The sequence below is a fragment of the Podarcis cretensis genome (genome assembly GCF_951804945.1).
Source record: "Podarcis cretensis genome assembly, chromosome: 14".
In the NCBI taxonomy this organism is placed as follows: domain Eukaryota; kingdom Metazoa; phylum Chordata; class Lepidosauria; order Squamata; family Lacertidae; genus Podarcis; species Podarcis cretensis.
Genome location: NC_137183.1, coordinates 9,502,666 through 9,515,724, shown reverse-complemented (window position 1 = coordinate 9,515,724; position 13,059 = coordinate 9,502,666). Strand labels below are relative to the sequence as shown.

General features: G+C 43.7%; 1 protein-coding gene across 1 annotated transcript in view; it reads right to left on the bottom strand.

Annotated features, from left to right (window-relative positions):
* TBC1D21 (TBC1 domain family member 21) overlaps window positions 1-7,198 on the bottom strand; it is a 40,987-nt gene extending 33,789 nt beyond the window's left edge. Inside the window, 2 exon segments of the mRNA XM_079953446.1 lie at window positions 2,501-2,608; window positions 6,940-7,198. Of these exon segments, the coding sequence (XP_079809572.1) occupies window positions 2,501-2,608; window positions 6,940-7,032 (201 nt within the window). The 5' untranslated portion in view covers window positions 7,033-7,198.
* Between the last annotated feature and the right edge of the window lie 5,861 nt (window positions 7,199-13,059).

Here is a 13,059-nt window from a genome sequence, read left to right as displayed (position 1 = left end):
TATTCTGAAAAAATAATAATGAACGAATTCCTATGCCCCACAAATAACCCAGAGATGCATTTTAAATAAAAGCACACATTCTACTCATGTGAAAACACTAGGCAGGCCCCACAAATAACCCAGAGATGCATTCTAAATAAAAGGACACATACTACTCATGTAAAAACACACTGATTGGCGGACCATTCGCGGGCCGGATTTAGAAGGCGATTGGGCCGCATCCAGCCCCCGGGCCTTAGTTTGCCTACCCATGGTTTAGACTATGAGTGCCATAGTTTATGTAGGCAAAACAGTATCACCCATGAACAAGAGGGAAATCTCTACGGGCTTTAGGAAACCAAGGTCTTTTTTGAAGTAGAAAGAAACATTACTGTGCCAGGGGGAACATAAGGGGGGGGGAACTCCTCCTCCCAAAACTCAAGTCTAATTAGGAATGAGCATACTCAGTGGGCAAGGAATGTTGAGTGACTGTTGGGGTGGGGAAGAAAATGTGGTGGGGGGAAATGGGAGTGAATGGCAGGAATCCTAAAAAAGGACCACTCCACACAGCAACATTTTGTTGCCGCTCCCATATGTTATTTAGTTGGTTTAAAGCCTAGCTGTTTAATCCAAGTTTAATTGGTTGGCAGCTCTGCAACACTGATGATTATCACCCCCCAAGGTGGATTTCTCCAGTTCTCTCTAGGTTCTGCTGGAACGCCAGTGAACGGAAAATCCTTCTGACCCCAAACCCACATCTGCTGGGCAAGACCACTTCCATTGCCACGAAAAGAAACTTCCCTGGAGAAGAATCCTTTTCCGAAGCTGCCAGGGCTTCCGATTACCATGGCAACCTCACCTTGGCTCTGGAGATGTGCTAAATGAGCTAGCGGAAGGAAAGTCACAAATCTTTCACATGTATTAGATGCTCATAGACAGCTTAGTCCCACTCGGCCATTCAGGGATGTAGAAACAAGGCCATCGTGTCCTTGCCCCAGTGATGCCTCTAAAATGTTTATTTTCCCTCCTTATAGAAAAAACCTGAAGCGATGAATGATGTAAGAATACTCCCAGGAAACCACTCCACTCTCCCATGTCAGCGTCATTATATTTCTTACCTTCCTTCTGAGTATTATTCTCAATGTTTGCAAAATAAAAATAAATAAATAAATGCAGGGCTGTAGCAGGCTATGGGGGTATTTGCATGTGCTTTGGGAGTCTTGCATGTGCTTTGACATTGAAATGGGAAATGTGTTTGAATGTGTATTGCTGAAGGTTTAACACGGAAAATTCCATTGAATCTAAGAAGAGCTCTCTGGGAACCTTATCAGTTACTAATAAAATGTTAATGTATCTGCTCTGCTACCTCTCTCGTGGTGCTTAACTTTAGATCATGTGAGAGGGTTCTTCAGTTGCAAATTGTCATTTTGAAGAGTGCGTCTTTCTCTGAAAGCCACCGAAGACAAAGGTGTGCTAATGAAGTCTCTCCTGAAGACAAAACAGCTCCAGGCTAATGGAGGTTGGGTGGAGAGACAGACCTTTGATTTTAGGTCTGTTTGGAGTTATTTCAAATTTGTAAGAAAATGAACCTGCGCTATATATGCACATGATTCAATGGGGAGTGTGACTTTTTTAATCCTAGCTTTCAAGAAACTCAACACTGTGTACATGGCTCCCCCCTTTATCCTCCTAACAGCCCTGTGAGGTAGGTTTGGCTGAGAGAATGTGACGGGCCCAAGGTCACCCAGTGAGAGCTTCATTGCTGAGTGGGGATTTCAACCCAGGCCTTGCCAGCTGTAGTTCAACATGCTAACCAATGCCCCATATTGACCCAGAGTAAAAACAGCAGCTTCCAAGAGAAAGGGCACACCATCAGCATTGCAAGGGAACATTTAAAGGTTAGATCTAATATTGGATGTAAAAAATGGCAAATGATAGCAACAAGCATGAGAATGGAAACTGCCTCATCACCTCCAGTCTGTTTACATTGCGCATAAGAAACTGCCGTCTTGTATCTTTATTTATTTAGAAGATTTATAAACTACTTAGGTAAAGGGGGACCCCTGACCATTAGATCCAGTCGTGACTGACTCTGGGGTTGCGGCGCTCATCTTGCTTTATTGGCTGAGGGAGCCGGCGTACAGCTTCCGGGTCATGTGGCCAGCATGACTAAGCTGCTTCTGGCGAACCAGGGCAGCGCACGGAAATGCCATTTACCTTCCCGGCGGAGTGGTACCTATTTATCTACTTGCACTTTGAGGTGCTTTCGAACTGCTAGGTTGGCAGGAGCAGGGAGCTCACCCCGTCGCGGGGATTCAAACTGCCAGCCTTCTGATCGGCAAGTCCTAGGCTCTGTGCTTTAACCCACAGCGCCACCCGCATCCACTTACTTGATAAAAAAAAGCTCTCCTAGTAATGTGTAAATAAAATGAGAAATGAAACACAACTAAGCCCACAGTGCAAATAAAAAACACCACACACACACACACATTACAAGCAAAGGTTCCCAGCTACTACTCACCCTCTCCAGGATTTTGGCTGAAATGAACTCTTTTGACTTGAGTAACTGGCCGCTCTCATCAAAATAACTTTGCCATTCTGAACTGTCAATGGGCAACTTCTTCATACTCTGGAAACAAAGTCAAGGGATTGCCGTTCACCAGGATGCAACGCAAAAGGACTTCAGGATATCCCACCCCATGATGTGGATACCAAACAGGTAGGGATGCCAATATTGGGGGAAGGTGTGTACAGCCATATTCTTTCTTTTTAAAAAATAATATTTTATTGAGTTTTCCAATTTAATAATCCAATAAAAACCACAGTATGACATTCCAAAATACAATACAATAAAAAAAGAAAAGAAGACTTCCCATGCCCTGAATTTCGCAGAATGCTAATCATCCAATATCACACTGCATTTCTTAATTAGTCTTAATTAGTCAATAAACCATTCCGATGTCAATCCTTCACTTAGTTTTCATTTAAGTTTGCAACCACTGGTCTATTCAAACTTTCATCTTCATAGTTCTGGTGAAATATTTCCCCCTAATATTGTCCACTTCCAGCAATTCCATTTTTGGTTTCTGCCAACAGGAGCCATAATACACCAGATCCCAGACTAAAATACATCATTTGCTCCGGGCAGCTGTCCAGAATAGCCTTCCATAATCTCACACCATCTCCCAACGTAGTGGTATTTCTGCAAGGACAAAGTAACTCCAATCCAATATTTTTTCCTTCCTTCCTTTGAGGAAACAGCAGCAGTGTTCTTTTCAAACCCACTTGCGTGTTTCAAATTGTTGCTTTTCAGGGCAGGTTTACCCAGTAAAACGGCAAATACATATATATATCAAAAGAGAATAAAAAAGGCTCACCTTCCCCTGGGGTGTACAGCCACCTTCTAATCATACAATTAAAGTGCTATGATGTCGGAAGTCACAGCTTCTGACAAATAAATCTGAGAGATGCGGTTTAAGGGTGTTGAGAGTCGCTAGGAGACTCCCCATAGTCTTGTACAGAGCTACAGTTCCCAGAGTGGGTGAGCAATGCCAGAGGTAGCTCTGTGTGGGAAATAGGGGTCATTGTGGGAAATTAAAATGGCAGCTCCCCATTGTTCCTAGCATTTCAATTTCTCACAGTGCCTTGGAGCAATGCTACATTGGGGACACTGCAGAATTAAAATGGTATTTCACCACCCAGGGTTAATTCATGGTCCCAAATGTAGCCATTGCCTGAGGATGTTGCTGGGAGGTACTGCCGCTGAAGACAGCAAGTATATGTCGCGGAAAGAAGGGTTTGGACAAAAATTCTTAGTATGAGAAGGATGTTAAGAGAGTGTGAAGTATTAGAAGGTGTGCTGCATAGGTGGCCATTTCTCCTACTTAACAGAGGACAGTTATCTCTGTGAAAGAGTTCTCTATTTGTTTTGCAGCTGTTGTATTGCAATTTTTTAAATTACTGATTCAGTGCATTAAAACCCAAATATAAATAAATAAATGGTTTCTAACAGACTGAGATAAACACAATTAAAAGACATTACCTGGCATTTATATCCTTTTCAGAAGGAATCTGTTAAATTAACAAATATTCAAACACACACGGGCATTTTATGCCCATTTGTTTTTAGCGCTTGCTTTTATCAGTATTTTTTATTTTAATGAATATTTGAATTGTTCTTTGTAAACTGCTTAGAGGCTTTCTGTGGAGTATGTGGCATATGGTGTCTGTTAAATAAAAAACATATCAAATTAGGGCACGTAAAATACAGATTTAAAACCTACAGTGTAAAACCTGACAGGGGACTTAGTTTACTTATTCAGCTATAACTTGTGTAGATGCATATAAAATTCACAAATGCAAATTGTCTGCCAATTTGTGTCCACTTTTTGTGGCAATTCATATGTGGCCACACAAACCATTCTTGCCTTGAGCATTGCTTTAAATCCTTCCACAGGGTGATGATCCTCACCATTCATTGACTGATCTATTGGTATTGCAAAAGCTTTCAGCGTTCCAAATGGGCCGTGTCATTTTCTACAGTGTACTGCAAAACTGTCAAAGAAAAAGTTTGCTGTGGAGTCATATAATAGCCTCAAATATATTTTATTCCCCATGTGGTTTAATGTCTATATGAAGCCTCTGAGTGGAGTCATCCAGAGTTTGGGAGTATGTTGTCAGCAGTGTGCTGATGACACACAACTCTGCTTCTCCTTTACATCTGCAGGTGAGGCAGTAGATGTGCTGGACTGCTGTCTTGCCTCAGGTAGTGGACTGAATGAGAGCCAACAAACTGAAACTTAATTCAAATAAGACAGAGGCACTGTTAGTAGGTGGTTCCTTAGACCGGATTGTCAGGGACTGGGCAGAGGAGGAATGGTAGAGATCACCTCCCCATCCTGACCCTTCCAGGGAGGAGAAGGATGAAGACAGTATAGATTGACAACAGGGGTTTGAGGTAGCTCAGAGGCAGATGAGGGGGAAAGCTGGGAAATCATGGGAGAGCCAGAGCAACACCCAGCTCACATGTTGTCATTAGAAAGCATCCCAGACCCAGAACCTGGCGAGCCTTAAAAGTAGGAGAGCAAAGAGCTCAAAGACAGAGGGCACATAGCAGCACCTGTAGAGGAGATGAATGAGGAAGTGGAAGAGACGGGGGTGGAAATTCACTCGGGACAACACCATTATCCAAGAGGCTGGGTTCTAGAGCCTCTCCCTGTAAGATTGAAATAAAAATGGGTGGTAAGAAATTTTTCCTTTTCTTTATACTTTCCTGGGCAACTAGCTGGGAGCTGCTGACAGTATCCTGACAGGATGGATGGGTTGCCCACTCTTGAGGGGGGTTACACTCCCTCTTAAGGAGAAGGTACATATCTTGAGTGTGGCCCTGGATCCATTACTGTCACTAGAGGCCCAAGTGGCCTCAGTGGCATGGAGTGCCTTCTGTCAGCTTCAGCTGGTGGCCCAGCTACGCCCCTATCTGGACAGAGATAGCCTAACCTCTGTGGCCTACGCTCTGGTAACCTCTAGGCTGGATTACTGCAGTGTGTTATATGTGGGGCTGCCTCTGAGGATGGTTCAGAAACTGCAGCTGCTGCAAAATTTGACAGCCAGGTTGCTCAACAGAGCAACATGGTTTGAACATATCACACTGATCCTTGTCAGACTGCATTGGCTGCCAATTAGTTTCCAGGCCCAGTTCAAAGAGCTGGTGCTAACCTATAAAGGCTTACATGGCTCAGGACCTCAATACCTTAAGGACTGCCTCTTCCTATATGAACTAACTAGGACCCTGCACTTGTCATCCAAGGTTTGGAGGGTGACAGCACGAGAATGGGCCTTTTCTGTGGTGGCTGCCCATCTATGGAATCCTCTCCCCAGAGAGGCTGTTCTAGCTCTTCAGCCATTAAATAGTCTATGGCTTGTTAAATGTGGTGTGGAGGGCCTGTTATTATTATTATTATATTATGCTGTATTATGTGTATTATGCTTTTATTATGCTGTATAAATTATGAACTTAATTTTGTACACTCCGCTGGGATGTTTGGATAAAGGATGGTATATAAATCAATCAATCAATCAATCAATCAATCAATCAATCAAAAAAACAAATAAAAAACAATTAAAATGTTTATATGACTGCTCTGAGGTTTTATTACAATCAAATAGTATATAAATGTTGTGTGCATATATATCTCTTCTCACTTCCTTCTCAAATTGTACATTTTCCAATTGGGAAACCTGAGCTGGGATATTTGTACTTAGGTTTAGTTACAAGCTTCAAGACTGAATGTGTAATTAGTTACAAACAACCTGATGAGAGGGACTGAGGAAATAAAATCAATGACATCGGGCAGAGGGGGCCATTTAAGCAAATCTCATCAGAATCACAGAAGCTGTGTGGCCTATGGAATTGAAAAAGAAATTATGGGATTTTCAAGGCGCAGGAATCTCTTCGGGTCGAAAAATCATTGACGGGGAAATTGAGAGCTGGCCAAAGTCTGCTAGGAGAGAATGCTACATTTATACCTACTGATAACTTGATAGCCTTGAGTTTTTGCAAGGCTTCCCATATTGACAATGCAAATCCAACAGGTGAGCACACAAATAGAAGGAGGGGTGGGGTGTCAACATCTAACAGGAAGCCCTTGCTGGCACCATCACCATTACATATACTTGCACTGAATTGGACTGCTGGTCCATTTGGCTTATTATGGTTTACACCATGGGTAGACAACATCTTGCTGGGCATCTCTGGCCAATGGTCAGGGAAGTTTCTCTTGATGTTTACCCAAAATATGCTTCCCTGCCATTCCCAGTTCCATCTGCAGCACCACAGAACACAGCTTGATCCATCTTCTTACATGACACCCTTTGAAGACAGTTATCATGCCTTATCATGATTTTCCCTTCACCAGCTCTTCCAATTGGTCCTCATTATGCTAATGGAGGGGAACTCACCAGTAGAGTTGAGATAGAAGCCCTGAGTCCTACAATATTTTCTTCAGAGGACGTTGGGCCTTCAACCTTTTCTGTAGATACCCCTTTCCGCATTGTCCCACAAAAAATAGTCTTATATCACTCCAAACCAAACAGATCTGAATTCCCTTTACACTTCTTAGAGAAGCCAAAGGCTCCCTTGATCTTCTCCTTTGTCTTTTCATCAAACGAATGAGACTCATGGAGATGAAGTCAACTGATTTCCCCTGCAGAACTGAAAGTGGTTACCATAGTAGCATGAGGTCACAGAGGCATGAGGTCACTGGATAAAGAAAGGATTTGCAGAATGGATGTTCTCTCAAGGGGCAAGGGCATTTGGAAATACTTAGTGTGAGAGATGTTTCTATATTTCTAGAATGTGGTTGGGAAACCTGTGGCCTGATGTTGCTTGACTTCAGCTCTCACCATCCCTGACCACTGACTATGTTGGCTGGGGCTGATGGGAAATGGAGTCCAATAACACCTGGAGGGCCACAAGTTACCCATCTCTGCTCTAGAAAACGGGCAGAAGTGGCTTACTGGTGGGATGAGGTGGGGCACTGTGCTTAAGGCAAACTAGCTGGTGTAACATCAACCCTACCTCCACCAGGGGCAAAGTCTTCTGAAGGCTTGCTTTACCTGGTTGGTGGTGAGTGATGCTCTTGCACATGCAGAGTGTGTGTATCTTGGGCATGTTGAGTTATACAAGTGGGCCCTGCAACAAAATGTTAGAGGGTTCCTGTCCCAGCTTGCCATGTCATCTTCCAAGATTTGCTCCGCCCAACACACACACAGCATTGCATGGCAACCAAGAATGCTCAGTCTTCATGAATCTGCTATCTTTCTTTTCTTTCAATGGAGTGCCCTTTAGGTTTTCTCTCCTAAAATTGTTTCCATACTTCTGCAAACATTGAGGCTCCACATCCTACAAACACACAGATTTGGTTTGTAGCCTTTTGTTTTTCAGTTTCACCAACAATCCTCTTGCCACTCTTCATCTGAATATATTTTAGAATCCTGTCTTTGCTCTGAGATCAGGTTCATTGCTGCTGGATCCTTGCGAATCTCCTGGATGTAGATATCAATAGATATTCCAGCAGATATGTACGTGTGAGAGGCAGTATGCTGCTGAATATCAGTTGCCTAGAATAGCAGCCACTGCACTCAGGTCCTGATCACATGCCTCCCAGTAGCACCTGGTTGGCTACTAGATGGGCCATTGGCTTAATCCAGCAGAGTCATCTTATGTTCTTATGGATCATAGAATAGTCTATAGTGACTCACATCCTTTGGAAACTGGTAAAAATGGCAACATGGATAAGTACAAATTGTGCGTGAGTTGTGGTCCACACATCCCTATTTGTGTGCCTTTTGGTTGCCACGTCTATTGAGGATATTGACACAAAGGCAAATAAGTTAATACTTTGCAAAAGGGATTCAAGTGCAAAGCAGGAAATTTAGATTTGTGCAACTGAAGTCTTGTTGGTGCTGTGGGTTAAACCACAGAGCCTAGGGCTTGCCGATCAGAAGGTCTGAGGTTTGAATCCCTGCAACGGGGTGAGCTCCCGTTGCTCGGTCCCAGCTCCTGCCAACCTAGCAGTTCGAAAGCATGTCAAAGTGCAAGTAGATAAATAGGTACCGCTCTGGCGGGAAGGTAAACGGTGTTTCCATGCGCTGCTGTGGTTCGCCAGAAGCTGCTTAGTCATGCAGGCCACATGACCCGGAAGCTGTATGCCGGCTCCCTCGGCCAATAAAGCGAGATGAGCGCCACAACCCCAGATTCGGCTACGACTGGACCTAATAGTCAGGGGTCCCTTTACCTTTACCTCATCCAAGCACAACCTACTTTTTGTGTGTCAGGGACTGGGCAGAAGAGAAATGGTGGAGACCACCTCCCCAGCCTGACCCTTCCAGAGAAGAAGAAGACAGTTCAGAATTACAGCAGGGGTTTGAGGGAGATCACAGCTCAGAGGCAGATGACAGGGAAAGCAGGGAAATAATGGGAGAGGAGGAGGAGGAGGAGGAGGAGGAAGAGGAGGAGGAAGCACCTGGAGGGCAACAGCTGATAGACACAGTGTCTTTAGAAAGCATTCCAGACCCTCCATCTCCCAGAACCCAACAAGCACTGAAGGAGAGCAAAGAGCTCAAAGGCAGAAGGAACTTTTCAGCACCCATATCAATGACGCATGAGGAAGTGGGAGAGATGGGAGGGTGGAGACTCACTCGGGACAACGCCATTATTCCAAGAGGCTGCATTCCCAAGCCTCTCTCTGTGAATATTAAATAAAGAGCAGATGCCAAGGGCTTTTCATTGTCTTATCTGCTCCTGGCCACCTGCTGCAGGGGTTGGATCCTCTGCTGCCTGACACTGTGCTTAGGGAAGCCATGGGGAAATGTTTCGAGGAGTACAGAAGGAATGATAGGTAGATGCATAAATACCTCACAAGCAAATCAGGATGAGTGTATAATGAAGCAGAATGAATGCTCAATAAAGGAAAGATATAATACAACTTGTGCATAAACTTTGTGGAAACAAATTAGGATGATTGCTCAATAAATGCTCATAAATGAAATAAATAATAAGTGGTTCATTTGAGGGAGCCCTAAAAGGAGGCTGATAATGGTTTATTGATGCTTACAGATGCATCTGATGGGCCCCAAACCCATCACATTAGATTATGATGCCATCACCAGTGAAGCTTTTAGGGCTTCAGGAAGCTTCAGTGGTGAAGTTTTGCTGATACCCTTGCCATAGAAGCTGAAAGAAATTTGCAAATGGGTTGGAAGAGTATGAAATGAAGAGGAAATGAAGAAGAAAAGAGGAAAAACAGCAGAAGCAGAGGACCTCTTTAAACTCTGGAGACAGTTAATGGAGACAGCAGTGTTGCATGTTGGTTAATTACCTGCCCTGAAAGTGATACACTAGAAAATGAATTTTTAATGGAAAAATAATGCACTTTGCTAGTAATGTTCATTTCAAGAAAGCAAAATGGGAGAGGATACTAGACCTCCACAGGCTCCACTGGCGCTTCGATCACTGGGTTGCAAACAATATGGGGGGGGGGAGCGATGATGAAGAAACAGAAATTAGCAATATGCTTGCTGATTTAGGCAAGGGAAAACTTCAAGGAAATCATGGTGATAGCTCATTGTCCTTTAATTGAGTTGGATCATTTGCCCATCTAGCTCAGTACTCTATTCATTTGACTAACAGCAGCACTCTAGGGTTTTCAGTCCTGCCTGGATATGCCTGGGATTGAATTTGGGACCATCTTCAACCCAAACACATGCTCCACCCTTTCCAGTAGGGCTTCAGTCTTCTTTCTAAAACTAAACACCCAATTTGCTCCCAAAGCTCTCTCTTCAGTTTTCCACCAGGAACACTGATGTCATATAGTCACTGGGAATTCTCTGAATAGTCAAATATTTGACGTGAATATATCCCAAATGCTCAATATCAGATGTACAACGAGCTTTCATTTGAGGTTGATATATGACTTGAAGGGCAATTAGGACCTGCCTGTCTTTGATAGCAGACATGAAATAGCATTTAATGCTCAGGTTTGATCCACGCAATGGTATGGACACTATTTGATGGTTGGTGGCATGTCAGACTTCATAAACAGCACCTGACAAAATCAGAGTAGACAGCTGTCAGCTAAATCCAAAGCACTTCATTTAATACTTTCCAGATCATCTTTGGAGAGACCTGTTGGGACAAGGGGGCAAATCACAGAGATTAATAAACTTGTGGCGGCTTGCAATTGGCTATGACTTCCTAATGTAGGTACAGTGGTACCTCAGGTTAAGTATTTAATTCGTTCCGTAGGTCCATACTTAACCTGAAACTGTTCTTAACCTGAAGACCACTTTAGCTAATGGGGCCTCCTGCTACCGCCGCGCCACCAGAGCCCGATTTCTGTTCCCATCATGAAGCAAAGTTCTTAACCTGAAGCACTATTTCTGGGTTAGCGGAGTCTGTAACCTGAAGTGTATGTAACCTGAAGCGTATGTAACCCAAAGTACCACTGTACAGTGAAATAGATATGGGGACATGCACCACATATGATGGTGCAAATTGTGCTTCCCTGACATCAAGTAGGGTTGGGAATATCCCTTGCCTGAATTCCTGAAGAGCTGCTGTCAGTCTCAGTCAATACTGAGCAAAATGGGCCAATATAAGGCAGCTTCCAATGTTCCCAGTTCCCAGTCTTGCAGGATATTCTTGTAAAGAAGCTGGTAAAATGCGGACTTGACTATGCTACCACTCAGTGGATTTGTAACTGGCTGACTGACTGAACCCAAAGGGTGCTCATCAATGGTTCCTCTTCATCCTGGAGAAGAGTGACTAGTGGGGTGCCACAGGGTTCTGTCTTGGGCCCGGTCTTATTCAACATCTTTATCAATGATTTGGATGATGGACTCAAGGGCATCCTGATCAAATTTGCAGATGACACCAAACTGGGAGGGGTGGCTAACACCCCAGAGGACAGGATCACACTTCAAAACGACCTTGACAGATTAGAGAACTGGGCCAAAACAAACAAGATGAATTTTAATAGGGAGAAATGTAAAGTATTGCGCTTGGGCAAAAAAAATGAGAGGCACAAATACAAGATGGGTGACACCTGGCTTGAGAGCAGTACATGTGAAAAGGATCTAGGAGTCTTGGTTGACCACAAACTTGACATGAGCCAACAGTGTGACGCGGCAGCTAAAAAAGCCAATGCAATTCTGGGCTGCATCAATAGGAGTATAGCATCTAGATCAAGGGAAGTAATAGTGCCACTGTATTCTGCTCTGGTCAGACCTCACCTGGAGTACTGTGTGCAGTTCTGGGCACCACAGTTCAAGAAGGACACTGACAAACTAGAACGTGTCCAGAGGAGGGCAACCAAAATGGTCAAAGGCCTGGAAGCGATGCCTTATGAAGAACGGCTAAGGGAGCTGGGCATGTTTAGCCTGGAGAAGAGGAGGTTAAGGGGTGATATGATAGCCATGTTCAAATATATAAAAGGATGTCACATAGAGGAGGGAGAAAGGTTGTTTTCTGCTGCTCCAGAGAAGCGGACACGGAGCAATGGTTCCAAACTACAAGAAAGAAGATTCCACCTAAACATTAGGAAGAACTTCCTGACAGTAAGAGCTGTTCAACAGTGGAATTTGCTGCCAAGGAGTGTGGTGGAGTCTCCTTCTTTGGAGGTCTTTAAGCAGAGGCTTGACAACCATATGTCAGGAGTGCTCTGATGGTGATTCCAGCTTGGCAGGGGGTTGGACTCGATGGACCTTGTGGTCTCTTCCAACTCTATGATTCTATGATTCTATACGTTTAGAGAAGATTAGAAAATGTTTATTGAATACATGGGGGGAAATTGTGTACACCTGAAAATGTTGGCAGCATTAAGATAATTTAATGTAAGTGTAAATAAGTTTTGATGAATGTAATACAGTGGTACCTTAGGTTACAGACGCTTCAGGTTACTGATGCATCAGGTTACAGACTCCGCTAACCCAGAAATAGTATCTCGGGTTAAGAACTTTGCTTCAGGATGAGAACAGAAATCGTGCAGTGGCAGTGCAGCGGCAGCGGGAGGCCCCATTAGCTAAAGTGGTACCTCAGGTTAAGAACAGTTTCAGGTTAAGAATGGACCTCCAGAACGAATTAAGTTCTTGACCAGAGGCACCACTGTAATGGAATACTGAATGGTTTATTTTTTGTAAAATATGCAGGGATTTAAGATATGTAAAATGAACCATGAAAAGAGAAGAAGGGAAGCCACTGATATTTTCAGGATGTTTAAATGGGTATTTTAAATTGTAAAACAGAAAAGATAATAAAAATTAGAGAGAGAGAGAGAGAGAGAGAGAGAGAGAGAGAGAGACCCATGGATGCATCAATAGGAGTATAGCATCTAGATCAAGGGAAGTAATAGTGCCACTGTATTCTGCTCTGGTCAGACCTCACCTGGAGTACTGTGTGCAGTTCTGGGCACCACAGTTCAAGAAGGACACTGACAAACTAGAACGTGTCCAGAGGAGGGCAACCAAAATGGTCAAAGGCCTGGAAGCGATGCCTTATGAAGAACGGCTAAGGGAGCTGGG